The following is a 23,653-nucleotide window of genomic DNA, read 5'->3' as shown; positions in this document are numbered from 1 at the left end:
AATTAGAGAGGTAAGATGTGGGCAAGTGGATGAAATTTTGGAGAGTTAGTTGAGGTTGATGAGGGGGGGGGGGGGGGGCCACACCAACAATCAGTACTGTTGTGCAGGAGGGTTAAAACTCTTGGATCGCAGTTGCAGTTGCCGAAAAGAGCATGAGACTAGCCCCGTGAAAGCAGGGACTGGCTTGCGATTTTGTCGTTGCCCGATCAGAGCAATGAAATACATAGTTGTAGATGACTACCGTAAATGTACGTATTACATCTGTACAATATTAAGATTCAAAACGCATCGCAAACATTATGCAGTTGGTCATGGCCGTGATCTCGCACCACACGGTACAGGGGCACTCATGGAGTTGGGCTATTGCTGAAACGTCTCAATTTGAAGAAGAGCGGATAACTTCATGCTCATTAAGGAGACTTCCCGCTTGCCTCAAAGAGAATCATCCATCAGCTTGCAATGCTGATAGCCCGTTCATTACCTCGGTGCAGTCATTCCACTAGAGTTTAAGAGTCTACTCAAAATATTCGTGTGAGCTCGAAAGCCCAATCTACCAGTCTACCGCCAGTAAAGTAATGGAATGAGCCGTAATTGCCGTGGTCTGTGTACCGCTCTCCACGTGTCCATCAACTGTTTTGAAAGCTCTTCTCTCTCGCCCCGCCTTGGCCCCTAGTTTGTTCTTTTATCCTCTCCGAACGACGACTATCCTTCTTCCGGAACACAAGATATGGCCCGGTCATCTCTACGACTTAACCAAATATTAGTGTCGATATGGACACGACTAGCCGCGCTCATGTGCGACTCAGGGCTCACGTTGCCAACTTTGGCTAATGACAGGAGGACCTAGTTTATCACTGCTCGTCGAAATACGTTGCTCTTTTCGACACAGAACCCCCTCTTCCTGCGAGAATCTCCTCTTCCTATCCAGCACCGCTTTATGATGCATCGCTCAGGATTTCGAACATTATTGCTTCTGCTGCTACTGCGGGAGTGCGCTAATGCGCAATTTCGGTTTTCCGTCTCTACTTTACCTCCATCGAGTGGCACCAATGTCCCATCGCCGCGTGCTGATCACCTCACCGTTGTTGTACAGTCTCGCGATGGCTTTCTCGTCCTTGTTTTTGGGGGCCGAGATGCTACAGGAGCAAAATCTGATACCTGGACATACCTTGTGACGGAAAACCGATGGACCCTGTTGGCTGCGCCCGCCCTTGCTGAAAATAACCCTCCCCCTGCTATGTATGGGGCAGTGGGTGGCTATCGATTCCTCGATGGCCAAGCGGAGTTTCCCTTTCTCTATGTGACTTTAGGCCGTCTTCATGACGGAACTGTTACCAATGAAATGTGGGTCATGGAACTTGAGACTTTCACTTGGAGAAGAGTGAAGTTGGACGGCGACATTCCTTCCCCACGTTGGGGTGCGTTAGGTTCGCTTGAGAGCTTTGTAAAACCCGATGGGTCTGTTCAGCCCGCTCTTATCGTGTCACATGGTCGTGATGAGGATGGACCATTGTCTGACACGTACAAATGCTCGTTTCATAGTACAGACCCGTACCGCGCAACATGGAGGAAAATTCACGAGCCGGTCGGACAGTATTCTACTCGCGCACCTCACCCTGTCTGGATGCATAGCGCTACTTTCACACCAGCAAGGGATGTGGTCATGTTCGGTGGTTGTTATGCGAGCGACAAGCACGGAGGTATATGCCCTAGCCGTGATACCTGGTTGCTCGAATACGATCCAGAGAAAACGTCAGACATCGACACAGCCGATGTGGAAACATCAGCAGAATCGATTCCCGAGTTTATGCCTGAAACAGATGCCGTCCGATGGCAGAAATTGCCACGAGGTCCTCCTCCACGCGTCGGAGCGGCTATGGCGCAGGGACTCAACTCATTTGAAGATGCGTATAGTGGTCAACGCGATATTGCCATTCTGTATAGTGGATCTCAGCGAACTGATGACCTCCCGTCCGACCAGGTTATGACAATGCCTCATTTTGACGGTGGAGTTGTGGATATTGTGTCGACGACATCACGGGCATGGCTGCATGAGCGCGTGCACTACGTCGGCCCGGAAAAGCAGCGACAAAAAACTCTGGATCGACGGAAAGGGGCGACTTTGAATGCAGTTCGGGATGTGACATCCGAAGAAACAGACATTGATCAGCCAAGTGAATACTACCTAGTGTTTGGAGGAGAATTTGAGGACGGATCCTTCACGAACGCGCTCCTGAAACTCTCATTTGATGCGTTTGTTGAATCAGAACTGATTGAGGATGAGACTCCGTACACGACGCGTCCTATGATCCACGGAATTCTAATGTTTCTCAGTTGGGGTATACTGATGGTTATTGGAACATTCTCATCTCGATTTGCAAAGGACAAAGAGGGAAAGTCTCGTTTTTTTGTCGTACACGTCTTCGTTCAGTTGGTTGCACTTGTCCTGGCGTGGGCAGGAGCCGGCATCGCAATTTATGGGCGCCGGCGATCCAACTCATCTTTTGCTCATGGCAAAATTGGTTTGGTAGCGCTCTTCTTGGCTTCATTTCAACCAATTATGGCAGTCATTGGAATTTTGCTGCGTCTCCGCAATGCTTCGTCTGAGATTGAGAATAGAGCAAAGCTTAGTGAACGTCTGTTTCCGAGAATTTGCTTATTTTATCACCGCACTGTGGGAATGGCAATTATTGTGCTTGCCGCAGTGAACGTCACACTAGGATTGTTTCTCATTGTTGCACCAGCAACGTTGTGGATACAGTGGATTGTGTACGCATGTCTTGTATTTATTGCTGGTTTGATTCTCGAAGTAATCGGAGGGCGACGCGCAGGCCCTGACCATATGCATGCAAAAGTCCCTTCGGTGAACCAGGGAGGAATTAGCGGTGGTAGTTCATATCCGTCGTGTGTAGTACAATCGCTTAAGGGGGAAAGCACTGCGGACATGCTGCGGAGAAGTACATCTAGCTTTGGGAATAGGAACAAACCAGCAGCGGATGAGATTCCGGCAGAGAATGTAAGCAAGGGTGAGGAAACGCCATGGAATGGATCGCAGGTCGGAGCAAGTTTTTCGAGTTATTCTGCCCAAGAAAAAGGTACAGAGCACATGGAAGATGCACTCGAACAACAACTGACCGAGTTGGGGGTTCATTTTCGAAACACTGGAGCCAGTCAGTTTTCTATGCGGGAACGACTTGATTCGGGAACGTCCTTGATGTCTGTGTACCAAGACCCCGATTCGTATTAAACCCACGACTGCAACTTTTCAAATCGATTAGGTTGCTGAGACAATGTGTAAATGAAACAGCTTACGTACACTGCGACAGAGCTAACGAATAGAAGTAGAACGGTAATTGGACAACTAGGGCTTTGTCCATTCTTGTTAAGCAAAAAGCTGGCAAAGGTGTTCACACATTCTTTCTTGGCATGGATGCATCGCTAACAGCTGCATCAGAGGGGTTTAAGGCAAAGGTGGGCCTCTGCAGGGCTTTGATCCATGCCACTTACAGAACTGTGTTTTTGCACCCTCAGGGGGTCAACAATTGACTTGCAAAATATAGAAATATGGTAATGTTTTCACAGCACGCCTCGACTTTGAATTCAAAACTAGGAACGGTTTGCCCGTTTTCATTTCTCTGTCCGCAATCGTAAACGAAGGGTCCGGCATGGCTCTTCCAGGTCTGCTGTGACGAACAGCTCCATTACTGACCATCATCGTATGTGCGTTCGCCATGTTACACTTGGAACCTCTGTTCCCTCCGACTGAAGAAGAGGATGCCCTGATTCTTCTCGAGGACATGGAACAATCCCTCAGCGGCCGTCGCCACTCCAACGAAATGACATCCCCGTCCCCTATTCGCGCAGATTTCAAAGCTCCGCAAGCTTTCGCTGATCTTCGCGACCTCACTCACCTCGCCGTGTGGCAAGTTTCCACCGCAAAGCCCGGAAATGGTGTAGAACAGCTCCTGGACCACAGTCCGGACACTTTCTGGCAGTCGGATGGACCACAGCCGCACACCATCTCTGCTCAGTTTTGTGCTAAACACAAAGTTGCTGAAGTTGGCCTCTATCTTGATTACGGTGCAGACGAGAGCTACACTCCCGCAGTCGTGTCTGTGCTTGCTGGTGCTAATGCTCACGATCTGAGGTTGGTTCGGCGGTTAAGGAAGTTCGATGCCCCAAATGGCTGGATTCGCATCCCTATGGGTGAGAATCCATCCATCCTCGACGACGATGAGGAAGACGATGATACAGATCCTGAGCTAGCAGACGAAGCTGACCCCGAGGAACGGGCCGCCAGAAACGCGAGAAAGCTCATAAAGGCACAACAGAGGGAAAAGAAAGTAGTCATCCGGCAACGAGAGTTAGACTTGAAGCGAAAGCAAAAGGAGCGAGGGGTGAATGGAGCCCTGCAAGCGATGAGAGACTACTCTGTCACGAAGACCCATACGATTAGAATTGTTATTCACTGCAACCATCAGAACGGACGAGACTCCCACGTGAGGATGGTGCGCGCTCTCGGGCCAAAGCAGCAAATCATTGGCACTAGTTCAAGGTTTACTTCGACCCACTTTCAGATGTACGAGGCGATTAGGTAAGTCATGTTCACACAATTTACCCAACAAGAAGGCACTGGACCACTATTTAAAGTTAGTCACCCAGGCATGCGATTCCCTTTCGTGCACCTCGTCTACGACTTCAGAAAGGTAATTTGCTAGGGCCCCTCTACACGGTTAAGTCGTGTATGTAGATCATGCAGCTTCGGTTGGCTCCATTCCACTAGCATGGAAGCGTGCCTTCATGCAAACGACGTTGTTACGTCTATGGTGTACGGTGTGTGTGTCCCGACACTAAGGGTTTTAGAGTCAACAAATATGGCACCCCAGTTCTTGACTATGTCGTGGTGACAATGATGTCTATGGCGACCTCGTAAAGGCACTTGTCACGGCCCTCGATACTGGGCTTCATGTAAATAGATGTCCGGATGGTGGATCCCGGCCGTCCAGTGTACCCATTGAGCCAGACGGTGAAAAGTAGAGTTTTGCTGAATTCAGTTGATGCTTGCTAGTAGCCGGCCCACCGCCAATTGTCCTTGTCTGTGAAATAAAGGGTAACCGCCTTGTCTCGCGGCAGTGCTGATAACTTGGATTCCATTTTCAGGTTGCTCGCAAAATTTTCCAAGGCTCGATGAGATCATGATAGAAACAAAGTGCACCTTGAGTGATTCCGACTCACATGTCAAGACACTGCTCCTACTCCGCCCACCCATCCTCCACAATTTGCAAGCTTCTACAGTACATCATATCGTACTCAAAGCAGGGCAGCAAGGAGGAATTGCAACTACTGATGCAATTTGAGCGAAATATGTTGCTTGTTCCCCTGAATAGGCAAATTGGCCCTCTCCCTCATACCGCGATAGGCCTCTTCAACGGTCGAAAAAACCAAACAAGCAACGCCTGACTTGCGCAAATGCCTGACGGCCACAAGCTCGTACGACGCAAAAAAGCCCCACAAAAGCCTAGGGGACATGTTGAATGGAAGATTAGTGGCGAGCAAGGCCCGTCCACGTTCTTCGGGCTGGGGCTTGATAACATTCATCCTCCTGCGGAGCGACGTGCGCCCCCTCCTCTGCCCAGGTCCTGTGGACGGCACTGCGAGCATCTCCTCGACAATTCTGAGATCGACTGGCGCGGCGCGGACGAGCTTGAGGCCTGCGACGCGGCCCGTGACGCGCGAGGCGACGTCGGCAGCGGCGGAGGCCGAGCCGGCATCGAAAACCCAGACCGATTGGTTCTGAAAGACGTCGCTTTGCCCTTGGACTAGGCCGCGCACCATGTCGGGAGAATCGGAAGGCGGCTCGGGCTTGATGCCTTGAGCAGACAGGAAGAGCTCCAGATCGGTTTTGGTAGCGTAACTTGACGGGCCAGCGATGCGGACGAAGCGCTTTTCAGTGCCCGGACCACCGTCGGTAAAGGGCGCGGGAAGTTCGGAGGACGAGGGCAGTGAGGAGGAGGATATGGTTTGTGTAGACAAAGGACGTGCAGCTTGCGTGATGGCCTGTCGGTGTCGGAAGAGGGCGGAGGTGAGACGGGCCCCGGAGGAGAGAGACATTCTGATGAGATGCGGAATTGACAAAAGAAGGAGAGGACTACGGAGGGGAGCAACACGGGAATTGCGGAGCAGGTCGTCCGTGATGGCGGTGGCGTTGGTCCAAAGGTTGCGCGGTGAGGGACGCCGCCCGGCATGTTATGAGTATTGATGCGCCTCTCGCAGATGGACAATATGGTAAAGTCCTAAACGGGGCTCAGAACCGAATTTTATCCAACATTTTTGATTCGTTGCTATGGTGGGGCGATCCACGCCCTCAATGATGATGAATCAAGCATGATGAATCAAGCATGGTGAAGCAAGCATACAGTATTCTACTGTGAGGACAGGTACAGTACTGTGCTGTACACGTGTATAACGCTTTCCCATTCGATTGTAGCGATCGCCACTGTACTGTGAGAAGAAGCTCACTTCGCGATTCCAAATCTCCGCGGCCGCACTTCCATGAGCTTGTAGCTCAATGTTTTGCACTTCTGCGAATCAAATATATATTAGTGCAATGTACATTTCCATACCCCAGTTCGTTGTCTAACGTCTCCACAGTCTGCGTCGAGAAAAGTCACTATAAAAGAGCTTAGCAATCCCTTAGCAATCTGCTCTAATGATCCGCGCAATTTGTCGCAGTACTGCTTCTGGGATACGTCGTCCTCTGGCGCCGGTGATCTATAAATTTATCTTCCAAGTCGGTTCTAATGTGCACGTCAACAAAATGATATTTGATGATGCTCCGCGGTCTCGGATGTACTGTATCATTAATTGGGATTGAGTGCGCTGCGTTCTGGATGTAGCTTCGCGCAAAATGTAGGCTGCCCAAGAGGGGCAATCAGAGGGAGACAAGCAGCAATCGTTGGTGCCGAACAATCAAAGAACACGGGTTCCATTGGCGATGCGCTGGAAATTCGTTGGTGAAAAGATGGTGGACCACTCAACTTCACCAGTATGGACTGTTCACGCCCCACAAAGGCAAGGCAGACAGTGTCTCCGGTGTAGATGGCAACAGAAATTGTGGAGTGGAGCCACTCACGTGCCCGTTGCAACTGAGGCGCGACACCTCCATTTGCGAAAAGGGGAGCCCGAATGCCAACGCCAGCATGGCCTGGTGGGCAAGATCCGGGCGCGACTCGACGAGACAACACTTGCGTCGGGACATCGACTCAAAGCGATCTTTACAAAGGTGTAGAAGGAACAGGGGCAGCCCCGGTTTATGATCGGCATGCAGCAAGAAGCTCCGTACTGAAGACACAGTTTTCCAATCGGTTTTTGCTCATGCGCCGTGACGCGCCAGTTTAATTTGCCCGCCCCCCTGACTCTTTGAATTTGAAAATCCCAGTCGAGTTTAAACCCTCTATCTCATTTCGGCCCGCACCTTGAAGACCCAGCCTTTTTGCCGCACACGGCTCTTCCCTCGGATCAAGAGCACATTCTCCCGCCAAACTACACCGGACAACTCCTCGCAATCACCTCCTCGCCTCCTGAAAGCATCTTAACGTACTCATCTCCTCCTCCTTCAATGAGCAGCATGCGCATCTGACGCGCCCCTGCCGACAAACAAGTCTGACGCTGAAGCCGGCAGTTATTCATCACCGCTTCAGTGTCAATCGTACTGCGAATGCCGTCTTCGTCTTCCCCGCCAGCCCCTGCCAACTCGACTATGGCTTTTCCGCTCCCCCCTCCCTCTCCAACTGCGGAAGCCTGTGCGGAGCTTGCGTCTCTCACCGTTCGCGTCTTCTCTCCTGCAGTCGTCTCCTCCATTCGAGACATTTTTGTGCGCAACGAACGTTTGAACGTGAAGGAGCATCTTCCTCTTTTAGGCACCCTTGCTGTCCGTCATGTGGCTCTGATGATGCAGGAGGATGATTTCAATCCCGACATTCGAGACAAAGGTGAGGACGAGTCCCCGCAATCTCCCGTTCTCGTCAAACACGAAAGTCGAATTAAGAATGAACGAATGGTGGACCTTGATAGAATGAGAAGCACACCACCTCTTACCAGACGATTGCACCGCGAGGGCAAAAGAACAAGTTCCTACAGGGATATTGCGTACTACGCCGTCAGACAAAAACGCATCATTCCAGAGGCGTTACCTACAGGAAGGGAAGAAACATCAACCGCTACTACTGCGGAGACACGGCCTGTGAGAAGACTGTCCATTCGCTCTATCCGCCTGCCGAAAGATAGTGCTCTGAGGAAAACAAGGTCAATCGCGATAATTGAGCCAAAATCTACTCCGCCCGATGGAAAAGAAGATGCGAAGAGTATCGACGAGAATTTCACAAAACGGCGGCATTCACCCGAATTTTGGAAAGAGAAGCCCGGAAAAGAGAATATTCATGTCAGGCCGAGTGTTTCAAGCCCGTCCGCAGGTGCGCCTGCGGGTGGGTCTCTTTCTTCCTCAAGGCCCCCTTCCCTCTTCAACAAAGAGAGTCGAAACCGAAGACCAAATCTCTCAAACACACCGGGAAAGAGTGCGCAAGGCACTCAAGGAAAAATTTCTGGTCGAAACGCTCCAATAAGCAGGCTGGTGCAGATGCGAAAGCAAAGGCTTGAGAAGAAGGGAAAGCAAACTAGATAGGCGCATCGTTTCGCACAACTCGTTTGCATTTCTTTATTTTGTTTCTATCTCGCTCAGCTTCTGCACATGGCACACATGAAAAAATCTTGCGACTCTGATGTAGTCAAAACTTATCGACTCATGGTTCCTAGGGTAGCAGGCATTTCTACTCTACTTCGCCTCGGCTTTATTGGTTTGAAGGTACCAGCTTGAAAGTTGATAGAGACGAAGTAAGTATGATGCTTTATGCTCTTTCGACCCTCGGTCTTTTATAGAAAAGTCTGGCCTAGTTTTGAGTTGCTCGAGACCATGCAATTCTCTTTGAAGCAGTCAAGGAAGCAGCTGTTTTGGTATTCTTCTGGCACCCTCCCTCTTCTCGAAACGTTTCGGGATCTTTATCGAAGTTTTTTTGAGCAATTTGCGTATGCCTGTGTTATCCACTTTTTCCCTCTCTCTTAAGTCGAGGATTAACCTCGAGAACTCTTGCGATCGTGCTCACCTGAACCCGAATAACTGAATTTGTGAATCAAGTCGTTCTAAGCCTTTTCCAATAGCATGTGCTTTTTCACGTTGGGGATCAGCAATTAACAGAAAGGAAACTACACATGATTGAGAGCAGATTCTCTTTCCATGAGACCACGAGCCAATCGTTTCCACAGGTCCGCAACTGCTGCGTCTACATCAGGACCTCCGAGAGCGTTAATCATAGCGTCAAGATGCAAGATTCTAGCCCGCTTATTCGCAGTTGGGCGTGTCGACATCATGAGCCCAGTCTTTGTTGTGCTTCGCATCATAGCGTGCTGGAATCGTCGAGTGTCATCTTTTGAAACAGGGAAAGGCCAGAACTCTGGCAAATATTCATCTCCATGGTGTCTTTCACACCAAGCCCGCATAGCGAGTAGATACGAAGCTTTGCGGTGATAAAGAATCGAGGCCACGTCTCCAGACCACATGTTCAGTTCGAGAGAATTTGGATCAATGAAGAGGTCACCATCCACCGTGATAAGAACTTTTTTTCCGACATGAATGTATCCCACCTTCGGTAGCTTAGCAACCACGTCGGGACCAACAACAATTCTCCAATGAATGGGAACGTTTTCATTGTACACATTCCAAAATTGACGATTTCCGACGCGCGGGGCTCCAAAGGTTGAGACAAATATCTCCTTTCTTGTCATTCCGAGCCTGAGGAAAAGGTCCATACTGCACACCGTGGCTAGGGCGCCCCCAAGCGAATGTCCTGTAAGGAATACTGGCCTTCTCTTTTCGTCTTGGAGCTTCTTGATAATCGAAAGAAGCCGTGGTCCAACGGCCGAGTACGCAACTGCAAATCCTTTATGAATTTTTGCTCGTCGCCAATCTCTGGTCTTCAAGATAGGGTTCTCTTTTGCAGCAGCGTCTCCCTCTGGGTCTTCCTCTCCAATTTGTGTGGGCAGCAGAGCGCGAGCATTAGAATACACTAAGTTAACATCTGTTTTGAGGTTCTTTGAAGATGTCGTTCCCTTAAAAGCAATCACAATTCTGTCTGCTCCGTCTACCACAAGCACATGAGTGTCAGAAACCTTGTCTTTGATGTAGTCTGCGACAGTGAACTTGAACACGTCTTGCGTTAGCTTGAAGTTATCGACCTTCGGAGTGTCCCAGTAGTATACGAGCCATGCGAAATTAAATAACGTGACATGCGTTTGCATGACAAAGCAATTAACACTGAGGTCTGAGACTACTCCGTGCAAAGAAGGAGGTTCGCGTTTGCGGTATGTGATAGGCTCAAGCTCGGACTTTTCTGCTCCAACCCCCTTTGGCATTTGGGGTACAAACCATCCTTTTAGGCCTAGTGCATCTGCCGGAAGATTGACATAAGCTTCGACTGTTGCATAGGCAAGAAGAAGTAGTTGAATACCGAGGACCATGTCATGAACATCGAAGTAGGAATACCGCAATCCCCTCAGCGTGAGTGCGAACACGTTGATTCCGTTTGGAAGACCGGCCAAGAGTATAATGTAAAGCACTGAGAAGACAGCGTAAAATGTTATGTTGTGGTACATAAAGAAGCGAAAACCGATTTGCTTTGTTCGATATTGTAGATAGTCAGCATTCTTCAGGACTTTCTTCGTTTTTTGGTATTCACGGCAAATGAACGCGGATAGGATTATTTCGAAGACAAATGTGAGGGTAGCATAAACAACTCCAGGCAGCGGCCACGTGTTCGCGGCACTGTACACGGATACCATACCGACGAAAGTCGCAAAGAAAAGCTCCGCAGGGTAGATCTTGTACTCGAACGTGACGACAATTTTGGAAGCGATATAGATAAGTAGCACGACGACTTTCGGGACGTAAAACCTCCAGTCTATCTTTGACTCCAGGATACCATAGGAATGAATGCTAGCCCAGATATAAAATACCGTTGTCGCAGTAAAGCCACTAACCCTCATAACGTTGGATACAACCAAAAGATTCTGACACCATTGCTTTTGCCCCCATTGCAACCATACTTCATTCCTGTGAAGAAGAACATCATGAATCTTCTTGATCGCAGGAAAGGGATTCATGTATATTACGATTGAGAAAAGAAGAAAGATGACCCAAATTTGTTCTTTTGTTCGGGACGTTGGTATCATTCCCATTATCCTCGTTGTGAATATAATACACAATGCAAGCGCATATACGAACAGCGGGATAGCTGCCACTTGATTAATCCACACTATAGCATCTGGGGGATCGTATTGACGGATATCGAATTTCCATCCTTGGTCTTTCGGAGTAATCCAGACATCTAAGAAGGCTGTATTCATCAGGACAACGAGTAGGAGAGTGAATAGTACACCTACTCCAACAAAAGCATGATGCCACCGTAGAATGGATTCAATCTGTCTCGCTTGGACAACTTCGAGCTTCGTGAATTGTCGTCTTGCAAGCGCCAAACTCAGATTTTCCGCTGCATCGGTATTTAAAGTCAAGTTCATGATATCATCTTCGTCGCTAGAAACATGCTCTGAAAATCGCTCATCACTCTTGAACGCGTCCAGATTTCCCCCCTCGAAACGAGGAGAACTTTTCTGTTCGGCATCTTGGTATGCACTGGTGTCCTTCGATGTTGAGTGAACATCGACTTTTGGGCCTTCGCTCATTTTCTGCAGTTATGCTTTTGGGTGCTTGTCAGCTTGGCTTGATCTCGGTAGATGCTTCTTTGACGACTACGAGTTACCAGTGCGGCCGTTCTGACAGAACTTGCCAGTCCGAAAAGAATCTCTGGTCTAAAGTCGATTCAGTAGAAATATAGCGATTTCACAGCTTCATGAATCTTGTCTCAGAAAAGGAATAATATCATATGATGCTCATGCGTGCCTGCGATGGGATAATTTTTTCCTGGTCGTAGATGCGACTGATACTTCAAAAAGCTGCATCATTAGTGTTGCCGCTTAATTGAGGAAAGCAGGTGTTGGGGTGAACCAAAGGATTTAGTGTCCTCTCCTGAGTATTTCGTCACGTCACTTCCACAACGTGTACGTCATACCTCCTTACGGATTGGTGACATATTCGTTTTTGTCTTTTTATTATGAGGCAATCAGTAATGATCAGGGCATATTTTCTTTACCTTTTTACGAGGGGGCAGAAGGTTGCACTATGATTTCTTGGGATATTTACGTCTGAGAGTTGACCGATGCGAAGAAAACGGGGTTTGCAAAGGCAAAATTCTTGCTGATCGGAAAACTGCTGTCATGCTGGTGAAAGTGAGAGAAGTTGGGGTAAGAGTGACCTGCGGTACTTTGCCCATGAAAATGCAACAGTTTTACGCGTGATTTGCAGCCTACAACATTTGGAGAAGGCATCAGTTCGATGGAACTCGTCATGAGCTCTTGCTGTGATTCTTTTTACTGTTCGTTAGCGTTAAGACCGATGGCCTTACAAATTTCTCTTCAATGTCGTAAAGAAGTGTTCCTCAAGTCTTCCCTCTTTTAGAAGATTCTTTGTGAGGAAAATTGCATGATCAGACATGAAGCTTCGCTCGGGGAAAAGATCATGGATATCTGCGTGCAGCTGGCGAAGCACTGTACGCACTACTGTAGCACAGTGCTGTGGCATGCGCTGAATGTACTGTAAGTGAGCGCATACTGTAAATGAGTAGCATGTAAATCTTGAAAAGCAAAAAATTCTATTCCATTCAGAAATGTCTAAATATCCAATAAAACAAGCCATACCCGAGGCATGTTAACTTTCACCCACAGGTGCTCTTGTTGTCCTGGCTGGTTGTGGTTGTGACTGCGTGGTCATTGGGATAGCCCTCTTTTTCCATCCGTTTCTGCTGTTGCATCGAGCTCGGCGATCAGCTACCCTAAGACACCCCCTCGCGAAACAAAACATCACGTCATGAGCGGAGAGACAAAGGTCGCCGACGTCGCGGCACAGTTGCGGAAAAAGATTCCCGTCAATCGCAGCTCGCTCATGAGAGCCTTCGAATGGTACCACAAGACGTACATCATCCCAGGCCGCTTCACGCCGGTCGTTCACGCGATGATCGGTATCGGCGTCATTGGCTATGCTATTGAATATCCTCATCTCAAGCACGAGCAAGAAGAGGAAAAGAAGAAGAAAACACAAATTTAGAGGCTAGCATTGGCGAAAGGGGGTGCGATTTGGCGCGTTTGTACGTGGCGCTTTGACTCGAATTGCCTGTTTATGCGCAGCCCGTTCTTCGAGGCGTTGCGTTGCATTGTATTGGTTGCAAAGATACGGCGAGTGACATTGTCGGCAACTGGAAAGACCTCGCGAATGCGTGATAGTTGAAGATAGCTGAAATCGGCGATGTTTTCGTAAACGTAACTTCATGTGAATGAGAATCAGACGAACATCGGTCTCCTCGGTCCGTGGGCAATGATCCCAGCGCGTCAATGATCTAAGCTTGTAACGAATAAACCAACAGGTTTTTGTCGAGCGTTTTTGAAGCTTTGCTTGCTCTTTGTCGTTCAATTCTGCTGTATAGCGTAGGGTTACCAAAGACACACATCCACATCGCCTTGTTGCCGCGAAGAGCTTCACAAAGCATATTCCCACACCGATATGAGCGCCGAAGTAGGTCTAGGCTGGAAAAATTATTGTGTTTACTTATAACGAGCGAGTCGCCTCCTCGTGAGAGTTAGTTCTGCAACGAGCGAGCCGACACGACCCTCTGTGGCCGTCTAGTGGGCGCCGGCAACCTCAGCGTCGCGCCTATCATGATATGATCGGAGGGCTCATCGGCATCCGGCAACGGCCCTTCGAAGCTGTCTCGCTTCGGCAACCGTATGACATCGACGATGTCAACATCCCTTGTACAAAAAAGGTAATCCAGAGTCTCGATAAAAGTAGCCTGGTTTTCGACCTTAGCATAGTTGGTAAAATCGGGCTCCTCGCCTAGAATCTCCTTGTACGCGCTCTTCATGGGCGTAAGCGGGGCGGGAAACCACTTTTCCGGGGGTGAGCCGTCCGGTGTAGATACGGGAAAACTGCTATGCTTTGGATCAACGTCGCCAGACAAAATCATGCTGTAGGATGCATCATCGGGCTTGATATTAAAGTCGCCGGCAAGCACGCCTAAATCTTCGCCGCACAGCCTCTGAAACGTCCGCACCGCAAGCGCCGCGTGGATAAGCATCACAGGCGGAGACCAGAAAATGCAAGGCATGTGGTACGTGGCGACGCATAGCTTTGCGCCGTTGGTCCTGGAGCGCAGCCTGGCAAAAATGAAGCGGTTATACCTCCCGCGCGCATGGTCCCACGGGTCCCTCTTCGCAATGCGGTTGGGCCTCTTAGGTCCGAAAAGGGCGTTTGCGGCGCGCTGCAGACGGCCGCACACGTTGGCGATGGCCTTGGCGACGCCCTCGGGGCGGCGCTTGCTCGGCCAGCCCATGCGATCAGTGAGTCGCTCAATGCGCAGGTCGACAGCTTCATACAAGTCAAGCGGGAAGGCGAGGCCCTCGCCCATGTAGCCGTTGAAGTAGCTGCCATGCGAGGCGAGGAGTAGATGGAAGCCGCGATTCGCGAAAAAGGTATGCAGATGGCCGCTCCAGGCGAGCGAGACCTCCTGCAAGCAAATAATACTCCGCGAGGCGACTGGACCTTCTAACTTTGCGAGGATGCGTCCTAGCCGTGTTGCGGCGCGCAAATTGGAGGGGTCGCAGGCCGGAAAGTGGGTGGGATCTGCCAGGGAGGAGGAGAGGAGGTTGTACGAGACGATGCGGGAGAGGACAGGGGCGGAGACGGACTTAATGGCGAGCTGCTCGAGCTCGGGCGAGGAGGCGAATAGTCCCTCCGGGCCGTTGTCAGCGGGGAGAGAGCCACCGCCGCTAGTGCCGTTGGCGCTCGAGCCGGAGCCGCGCAAGGGGGGGCGCGAGCGAGAGGAGAAAGGACGAGAGGAAAATTGCGGGGCGTGCGAGGGGCGCCAGTGACGGAAGGGAAGGGCGGCGCGTAGGTGATAGAGGGAGTTGGAGATGGGGAAGGTTAGCGACGGGAAGGGTGGGAGGAAAGAGAGGTGGCGGGCGTGAAGGACGGACATTGCAGGGATGGGGGAAACTCGGCTGGCGGTTTCGCGTGGCGACAGGGGGAATAGTGAGGGTGAGGGTTGACGAAGAGCAAAAGTCGTGTGCTGAAGTCATAAGTGTGGTGCGGCGGTGAGGGAGGTGAGAGGGCGGGATCTGCGGGGTGGAGCCGTTGGGAAAGGCGTGTGATAGGTGGTGGCGGTGCTGGGAAGGGATCGTGGCGAACGAATGGAAAGGTTGCAATCTATCAATCTCCGGCTGGAGATGGTCGCGATCAATTCTAGCGGATCCGGATTGCAGAATTGCAATGAATCGCTGTGCCGTGGAGGCATAATTGGCTCTTCTTGCGACCAGCCCGTCTCTCTGGTGTCGAGCTTTACAAAATCCCAGCGATAGAGCGGGGGGTCATGTCCGGTTTGCAACGGGATGGGCGAGCCGCTTGTTGCCGAAATGAAGTGCATACTTTAGCTCCCTCATGTGAAACTCAGGCTGGACTGCAAAATGCATGAATTAAACTCGGCAATAGAATATATATATATCTTTTCATCGGTTGCATGTTGGGCCACAATGGAAGTTGGAGAAGTCCATGAAAAGTTACTCTACTCGAAGATATCTACTTGTTTTCTTTACCTGTGTCGTTGGATTGAAGTGCGTCAAGCGAGCAAAATTCAGGCTTCAGAAAAATGCCTGCCTCGTAGAATATTTTGAGTAGACCTCGCAACTTGAATCACGTAATGTCCTGCTTAGTCATTTTTCTCGTCTAGACTGCTCCTCAAGCACACTGACGACTATTCGCACTGAATCAATTTTAGAGTTAAAAGTACTTCTAAAACGACTCTCTGTCCTCATACGAAGCGTCATATCGTCCAGACACCAGCCGTGAAGCTTTTGCGGCGAAGGACGCTCCACGTAAGCGACGGCAATTCTCGAACACGGGCCACGTCGCCTAAGACGACGCGTCGAGCGCGGGAATAGCAGGGAATCTTCCACTAAGCTTTACGCCCAGCGTGACGTCAAAGTGTCCAGCAAGCGGGCGGTTAGCGACACGTCGTCGGAGGTGCAAGCGCCGCGGGTCGAAAGTTCGCAGCTATCGCGGAGACCCCCGCCCGACTTGGACGGCCCCCGCACAGCTGCGGCACTCGGACGCGGCGTGCGGGTTGCCTTGGCGGCGCCGGTGATACTGTAGAGGGAGGTAGATTCGGCGAGGCCACGAGAGAGCTGCGGGCGCAGTACGTCACACGTCGGGCCGTCCTCGTCGCAGAGGGGCGGGCACCATCACACGACGGGGGCAGGTTACATGCACCCGCGCGGCATTGCGCGGCGGGGCCGTGCCATTGAGGAAGACCGCATTGCTGGCGCGTACTGCTTGAATCCGTTCCCTTGTCTTTCAGGGTGTACTGTACAGGGGGGACGCGCAATAGTGCCGCTTTCATTATTGCCACCCTCGAATTAGTGCCGCCAAAACCGGCAGACACAGGTTCTGCCACGTGTCATGCACGACGTCGTCATCGGCCACTCCTCACGCGCCTCAGCTCTTTGGTGCAATTGGTGACGTGATGGCACCTCACTCAATGACCCTCACATGAATCCTGAAAAGAGAATCAGTCTGCCAGTGATGCTATGATGGATGATTGTGTGGCTGAAGACGAGTGTGAAATACGGAGAGGCGGGCCGTACCGAGTGCTGTAGTGCTAGCAAGGTTGTTTGGGTCTTTGGAGAGTCTGGGTGTGGAGTGCGATGTGAGCAATGCCTTATCGCACTTGAGGTCCGCAAAACGAGCTTTTCTAGAAGCTAGGCATGAGAGACAGGGTCAAAGGCAACAACAGCAGACTCTAATAGCCCATTAACAGAGTTCTGGCCGGGTAGTGATTCTGCTTTCTGATTGTGCCGCTCCGAATTAGTGCCGTATTATTAGTCTTTACACAGGGCGGCACTAATGCGTAGGGTTGACTGTATCAACTTTTTTTTCCAGGTTGAAAAATCTCACGCACTGATTGAATTTCTATCCACCCCTCTCTGCCGACCCTCTTTTCTTTATTGAAGGAGGGAATGCGCAGATGCAACCACCCCGACATTTACCCGTAGCGGGAACACCTGTGTGTTCAAACGAATCACCCAACCGCAAATGATATCACCTCCTTCGTTTCCCTACAAAACCGCGTAACTTCCCTCGCATTCTCATAGCCGCACCCCCGTCTCCTGGAACCATACTCCCACTCAACTGCACCATGCGCATCCCCTTTTTCTCTTCGGCCCCACCGTCCTCCGCTACGCGCAAAATCACTCCCCTCACGCGTCTCCTCGAGCACGGTCTCAACGCCGTCAAAACCTCTAAGTACTCGCTCGTCAACCTCCTCCCCCTTGCCATCTGCGACCAATTCCGCCGCCTCTCCAACTTCTACTTCCTCATCGTCTCCATCGTCTCCTTCGTCCCCAACATTTCCCCTACCTCCCCCGTCTCCACCACCCTCCCACTCCTTGTCGTCGTCGGCTTCGGCCTCGCCCGCGACCTCTGGGAAGACCTCCAGCGCCGCCGGGATGACGCCGTCGTCAATGCCACCTCCATCATCACCCGAACGCCCGCACAGACCCCAAAGACCAGCCCTGTCACCTCGCATCACCCCAGCGCTGCTTTCTTTGAACACCAGCCCACCCTCGTCGCGGTGGAACATGCCTTAAGGCCGGCTAGAGACCTCGCCGTCGGCGACGTCGTCCTCGTCTCTCGCGATGACCCCTTCCCAGCAGATCTTCTTCTTCTCCATGCTGCCGCGGCCCCCTTGTGCTACGTTTCCACCGCCAATCTGGACGGCGAGTCCAACCTCAAGCGCCGTGCTGTCCCGCCGGTTTTGCAAGTTGCCAAGCTTCCACCACTCCACGAAATCACCGTCACAGTTCCCGCCCCGTCGGATGACCTGTACGCGTTCTCCGCGGCGATGCAAGTAGGAGGCGGGCAGCCCACCTCGCTCTCGGTGGATAATCTCTTGCTGAGAGGTTCGATACTGAGGAATACCCCATACGTGTATGGACTCGTCCTGTACAATGGCCAAGACACCAAACTCGCGAGGAATATGCGCAACCCACCGAGCAAGCTTGGTGGCATTGAACGCATGATGAACCGAGTTGTCGTTGGTTTGTTTTCAATACTCGCCGTCGTCACCGCCATATTTGCCTTCATTGCTGGCCATTGGCAGGGAGAAGAGGGGGCCGACCAGTGGTACATGGGAAAGGACAGATTGCTCTCGGGGTCATCAGTTGGCTTCCGATCGCTTGGCACGTATCTCATTCTATTTCATTCGTTCGTGCCCGTGTCGATGTTCGTCACCCTCGAGTTTGCCAGGATCATCCAAGGCTGGTTTATCGGCGAGGATAAGAAGATGCGGACGAAGGGGGTGTCAGTCAAGAGCAAGTCCAATAACCTCAATGAATCACTCGGATATGTCGAGCATATCTTTAGTGACAAGACCGGAACGCTCACGGAGAATGTTATGCGATATGTAGCCTGCAGCGCAGGGGGCAATGTTTACGACGAGCGCAGAGCGCCAGGGTGTCTTGCGAGCGCAATCAGAGACGGTGCGGAGGAAGTGCGCAACTTCGTACTGGCAATGGCGGTGTCGCATGATGTCGTTCCTGAGGTGGACGAGGCAGAAGGGAGCGTGAGCGTGCCAGACGATGGGCTGCGGGGAATGCCGGACTTTCAGGGCGAAAGCCCTGATGAAGTCGCGCTGGTTGAGGCAGCGTTCGCAGCGGGGATAGAACTCCAGGGGAGAACGGCCGATACGCTTGTCGTGAAGGAGTCGTGGGCTGAAACGGCGAGCACGTATACGATCCTGGCAAATCTGGCGTTCACATCAGAAAGGAAGCGGATGAGCACTGTGTTGCGCTGTCCGGACGGGCTGATCCGGATTTTCACGAAGGGGGCCGATATGGTCATGCTGGATTTACTTTCGCGCAGTCCAGCTTTTGTGAGCCTCAGTCGAGATACAGATAGCTTTTCCAAAGAGGGTCTGCGAACACTGGTGTTCGGGTCTCGTGTTATTTCGGAGAATGAGTACGAGCAGTGGAAGTCCTACTATGCAGAGGCGACAACAGCGATAGAGGACAGAGTGGAAAGGGAGGCCGAAGTGGCGGCTATGATCGAAAAGGATTTGGACTTCGTCGGGGTGAGTGCCGTCGAGGACAAGTTGCAAGAAAACGTGGCCGATACTGTCCAGTTTCTTCGAGAGGCAGGAATGAGATTCTGGGTTTTGACGGGAGATAAGAGGGAAACCGCTGAGAATATTGGATATTCATCTAAGTTGATAGACAGCAAAATGGCGATCATTCACTTGCAATGCGAATCTTCAGCCGAACTGCATGAAAGGCTCTCACAGCTTCTGCGGGAATGCAAGGATAACTCTTCAAGCAATGCTATACCCAACGCCTTTTTACGTCGCTCACAGAATGGCAGTAGAGACAACGCCCAGTCCAACCCTCGTGCTCACCATCGCCGTCGTTCAAGCCTTGCCAGCGGCAATTTAATTGCGGCCTTGACCCTGCGATCCATTGATCATGGTGTAGAATTTGAAATGGGAATGGTTATTGACGGTGAAACTCTTGGCTTTATTGAAGGTCAGGAGCTTGAGGAACTGTTCTTGGAGGTTGCAGACCTTTGCAAAACAGTGATTTGTGCAAGGGTGACTCCGATCCAAAAGGCAAAGGTTGTCAAGCTTGTCCGCACGTATGACCACTCAAGCACGCTTGCGATTGGTGATGGTGGCAACGATGTTTCAATGATCCAAGAGGCACATATTGGAGTTGGCATAAAAGGCAAGGAAGGATCTCAAGCGGCTCGGGCCGCGGACTACTCGATGGGAGAATTTCAGCACTTACGGCGACTTCTTGCGGTGCACGGGCGATTTTCTTACATCAGAACTGCGGGGATTATCAACCTTTCGTTTTACAAAAACATTTTCTTCACTACTACGCAGATTATGTTTCAGTTTTTCTGTTTTGCATCTGGCACAACATTTCACAACCAATGGATTGTCACAGCCTGGAACAGTATGTTAACACTTGCTCCGCCATTCTTGTTTGGTATTTTTGAACGAGATTTGGAAGAAGACACCGTGATGCGATTTCCGTCGGTTTACTCTTCAAATCGCAACCATCGTCTTTTCAGCATGAGAACTGTGCTAGAGTTTACTATTGCCTACAGTATTTGGCATGCAACTGTCGTCTTCTTCATGACATACTTCTACTTTGGACGAGTAGAACCCATCGTGTTTTCGAATGGACATGATGCAGGATTTCGCCTGGTTGGATTGGCAGTATCAACCATGGCAGTTCCTATTGCGCTATCAAAGTTTTTGTTGAGCAGTCACTTATGGACCGCGGCAGTACTTATTGGTTGTGGTGTTTCGTTTGGTTTATTGTGGGCTCTTATCCCAGTATTTACTAGCCTGGCTCATGAATATGCACTAGAAGGGGTCCTTGCCAAGCTTTTTTCAAGCCCAACCTACCACTTGCTATGGCCGATCGTCTTTGCTACTGTTTTTCTACCCGATTTTTTCGTGATCATGATTCGGATGAATCGCAAAGCAAATATGGTAGGTCATCTACAACGGTGGGAGACTCTGCAGTCAGCGAGAATGTCAAAGAGTCCTCATAGTTAGTACCTCCATGCCATACTTGTCCATAAGATGCTGACAGTAATATTTCAAACATAGACTTTGCCCACACAACGTTAACTTATGTAAAAAAAAATGGCGACAACTAAGAACTCGGTAGCTGCCGAGGAGCTTAGGATTTTCAAAAGATGACGCGGTTTTCTCTGTAGAGACCCGCTCGCAACATGTCAGCGAAGAACCATAGACCTCCTTGTAGCTTGGCAATGAGAAAATTCGCCTGGGTAGCTATATACAGATTTTTAACAATCGACAGGTCCGGTTTTGATTTGAAGCTTTACGTTTCATCTCTATCTTTAAATGGAAGTTTTGACGTCGGAGACAGAAGACTGTCTACCAACGAAGTAAGTCCTATATTCTCATCGCTTAATTCAGCATATCTTCGTTCCATATTTTGGAACTGGACTTTGCTTTTGATCCTGCTGCGCCTCGCACTTTCCCTATTTCTTATTGCTCGCTTAAGTTTCATCTCCTCTGCTTGTAGCTTTGCATGCTTGTCACCAGATGATTTCCCAGTTATTGATTTTTGTCTTTTCTTTCGTTGCATCGACAAGTGAGAGCTCTCATTTGCTTCATGCCTTGGCCTTCCTCTGCACCTCTTATCCTTGCTTATTAGCTCAATGTGATCTGACAGAATAGCGCTCCCATTGCATAAGATGCCTTTGGGCTGAATGGTGGACCTCACAGCCACTCTTGAAGCTTTGGCAATGTTGCCGAAGCCACCGTTTGATATTTCCACGTCCGTGATAGGCGCATCGAAAGGGAGCTTCCTTATTTTACCCATCTCACTCTTTGCCGCAGGCCAGCATTGTCTAGAAGGCGTATCGAGTATAAACTCAGAAATGTCCGAACTGTTCAGAAATTGATCTGAACGACCAGGAGAGGAATGCGGTGACGTTGTGGAAGTGGAAAGCTTTGATAGATTCCCTCGTTTTGAGGTTCTTTCGTTGTCCTTATTTTCCCGAACGTTCATTTTCGACACTACCTGCGGGGTCTCGGCGATCGCGATATTTTGACATGGCGTTCTCAGCGGATCAAAAGATTCTCCATGTGGAGTACAATCCGAATCAACGCCAGTGTAAAACATACCTAGACTGGTATTTTGCGTCCCTTCGACCTCACCCATTAAATCCTGGGCATTACTTGCGTAAATGTTTTCAGTAAATAATGGAATCTGATCACCTGTCCTCTCCTGAAAATTAGATAACCCCACACTGTTACGAAAGAGATCGACGTCTCTTGGGGACTCTGTTCTACCCAAAATATGCTGATTGCATGGTGCAGTCCTCGTCTCTCGAAGCCCTTTATCTTCCCGCTTCATGTCTCTTAACATACTCTTCTCGCCTTTTCTGGGAACTCTCCTGGATAAGGTTGACTGAACATGACGGTTTGTAATGTGGGCTTCACGGCACTCTGGCACGTTTTGTCCTTCACGAGACTCTCGTTTTGTCAAAGGTTTCAGAACATTCGCAGTCTGCCTCGGTGAGATGAGTGAGAATCCATTCTCTAGAGCATGCGCAACTTCTCTTCGTCGAGAAAGAAAAACTGCATGCGCTTGCACTATTTGCTCTGCGTCGCTCTCAGTCCCAGACAAACATTCGTCGTGCTTGTGGTGCACATGAAGAGTCGCATCAGCACCGAGTTGAGATGTATGCGAAGGATTAATATCAGGCAAATTCCTTGCTCGGACATTTTCAGAGCTTGAACCTATGTCCGAGGCGCCAAGGCTTGCATGATCTCCATTTCGCGACAATACTTCTTTGTCAGTAGTGCAGTTTTGATCATGATCCATAGTGCCAAGAATTTTTAAAGTTGATGGTATAAGCTTATCGCAAGGTATCACAGAGTCACAAGAGTTCAAAGTAGCAGAGAAGTTCAGCAGGTGCTACGAAGAGAAAATACTCCCAACGGACATCCGAGAAGTATTTCCGAAAGACTGAAATTGGACTTTCAGAAGACGTCTCCTGCAGGCGGCTGCAAGGAAATAGTTAATATTACTACACTACACGCCTAATTAATATTTCTTGGACCAGTTTCTCTGAAAAATACCGCAGCAATTGTATCTGCAAAGAATTCGAATTGGTTGACCATTTCATTGCTCTCATGAGCTGTGTTCGCAATTCTGTACAAAAGCCATAACTTATTTGGAACAAGACGGCAATCCTTCGGATTCAGTTGAAATCGCACTTATCCTGAACCATTGTCAAGAGTGCAAATGTTTTGATTCACAGGGCAGATAAAGAGCTGACAAAGGTAATTTCGGAAGCATTCGAGTGAATATCCAGATGCCGAAATCGTCGCACCCTTAACGATCTTCATTCCCGCATTTAAGGCAGGTAATTGGCTTTTCGATGTCGTTAGTATGAGAAACCGCTAACACCATGCAATATTGGAATGGTTTCAGTCATTAGTAGGAAGCGGGACTGATAAAAACGGAAGACTGTCTATTGCGCAGAACTCTAGACTTCAACTGCAGCCAATTATTCAGTGCTCTGACGAACAAAGTTAATCTTCATTCTACACATGATATATCGTAAAGCATAAAATGTGAGCTTAGTTATACATTTTGGTAGTTCACGTGCGGCAACGCATCCAACGGTTCCTCTCTAAACCATGTATCTCTTTGAAAACGCCTCTTCGACTCTACTCTACAAACGTGTTTTGTTCTCACAAGAAGAGGGGCCTTTCAAATGAACCTCCAGGCTGCCAGGCTATACGTGTTATAGAAATGAACCAATTCAGGCATTGTCGTGTGAGAATGATGCTTGATGGCTCTGATCCAGTCGTCATGTAAGACTGGCTTATCAATGAGT

The 23,653-nt window shown here is 49.9% G+C and overlaps 6 protein-coding genes; 3 read left to right on the top strand and 3 right to left on the bottom strand.

Annotated features, from left to right (window-relative positions):
• The first annotated feature begins 1,624 nt into the window (after positions 1-1,624).
• CHC_T00004606001 (hypothetical protein) lies at positions 1,625-3,318 on the top strand. XM_005715977.1 is given in 2 exon segments: positions 1,625-3,247; positions 3,248-3,318. The coding sequence occupies 1 exon segment, from the start codon at positions 1,625-1,627 to the stop codon at positions 3,245-3,247; it is 1,623 nt and encodes a 540-aa protein (XP_005716034.1). The 3' UTR covers positions 3,248-3,318.
• Positions 3,319-4,595: 1,277 nt separating this feature from the next.
• Positions 4,596-6,245, bottom strand: CHC_T00004605001 (hypothetical protein). XM_005715976.1 is given in 2 exon segments: positions 4,596-5,819; positions 5,820-6,245. 1 exon segment carries the CDS (start codon positions 6,243-6,245, stop codon positions 5,820-5,822), a length of 426 nt encoding a protein of 141 aa, XP_005716033.1. The 3' UTR covers positions 4,596-5,819.
• A 1,472-nt stretch (positions 6,246-7,717) lies between these two features.
• On the top strand, positions 7,718-8,680 carry CHC_T00004604001 (hypothetical protein). Its single transcript, XM_005715975.1, has one exon. It carries the CDS (start codon positions 7,718-7,720, stop codon positions 8,678-8,680), a length of 963 nt encoding a protein of 320 aa, XP_005716032.1.
• Positions 8,681-9,258: 578 nt separating this feature from the next.
• Positions 9,259-11,790, bottom strand: CHC_T00009452001 (Lipase domain protein, putative). Its single transcript, XM_005715974.1, has one exon. It carries the CDS (start codon positions 11,788-11,790, stop codon positions 9,259-9,261), a length of 2,532 nt encoding a protein of 843 aa, XP_005716031.1.
• Positions 11,791-13,747: 1,957 nt separating this feature from the next.
• Positions 13,748-15,194, bottom strand: CHC_T00004603001 (hypothetical protein). XM_005715973.1 is given in 2 exon segments: positions 13,748-13,796; positions 13,797-15,194. The coding sequence occupies 1 exon segment, from the start codon at positions 15,192-15,194 to the stop codon at positions 13,797-13,799; it is 1,398 nt and encodes a 465-aa protein (XP_005716030.1). The 3' UTR covers positions 13,748-13,796.
• A 2,211-nt stretch (positions 15,195-17,405) lies between these two features.
• Positions 17,406-20,975, top strand: CHC_T00004602001 (hypothetical protein). Its single transcript, XM_005715972.1, has 5 exons — positions 17,406-17,723; positions 17,826-18,329; positions 18,405-19,471; positions 19,625-20,762; positions 20,934-20,975. Exons 1-5 carry the CDS (start codon positions 17,406-17,408, stop codon positions 20,973-20,975), a joined length of 3,069 nt encoding a protein of 1,022 aa, XP_005716029.1.
• The last annotated feature ends 2,678 nt before the right edge of the window (positions 20,976-23,653 follow it).

This window comes from Chondrus crispus, genomic scaffold (genome assembly GCF_000350225.1).
Source record: "Chondrus crispus Stackhouse genomic scaffold, scaffold_239, whole genome shotgun sequence".
NCBI lineage: Eukaryota > Rhodophyta > Florideophyceae > Gigartinales > Gigartinaceae > Chondrus > Chondrus crispus.
The sequence above is the reverse complement of the archived record's forward strand: the minus strand, read 5'-3'. Positions and strand labels throughout refer to the sequence as shown.

Excerpts from the sequence above, each read along its gene's own strand:
- CHC_T00009452001 (XM_005715974.1), bottom strand. The coding sequence starts at position 11,790 with ATGAGCGAAGGCCCAAAAGTCGATGTTCACTCAACATCGAAGGACACC.
- CHC_T00004602001 (XM_005715972.1), top strand. The coding sequence starts at position 17,406 with ATGCGCATCCCCTTTTTCTCTTCGGCCCCACCGTCCTCCGCTACGCGC. Across the intron at positions 18,330-18,404 it reads TGTTTTCAATACTCGCCGTC|GACAGATTGCTCTCGGGGTC; the intron begins GTCACCGCCATA and ends TACATGGGAAAG. Across the intron at positions 19,472-19,624 it reads AATATTGGATATTCATCTAA|TAGAGACAACGCCCAGTCCA; the intron begins GTTGATAGACAG and ends ACAGAATGGCAG.
- CHC_T00004603001 (XM_005715973.1), bottom strand. The coding sequence starts at position 15,194 with ATGTCCGTCCTTCACGCCCGCCACCTCTCTTTCCTCCCACCCTTCCCG.
- CHC_T00004605001 (XM_005715976.1), bottom strand. The coding sequence starts at position 6,245 with ATGCCGGGCGGCGTCCCTCACCGCGCAACCTTTGGACCAACGCCACCG.
- CHC_T00004606001 (XM_005715977.1), top strand. The coding sequence starts at position 1,625 with ATGCATAGCGCTACTTTCACACCAGCAAGGGATGTGGTCATGTTCGGT.
- CHC_T00004604001 (XM_005715975.1), top strand. The coding sequence starts at position 7,718 with ATGCCGTCTTCGTCTTCCCCGCCAGCCCCTGCCAACTCGACTATGGCT.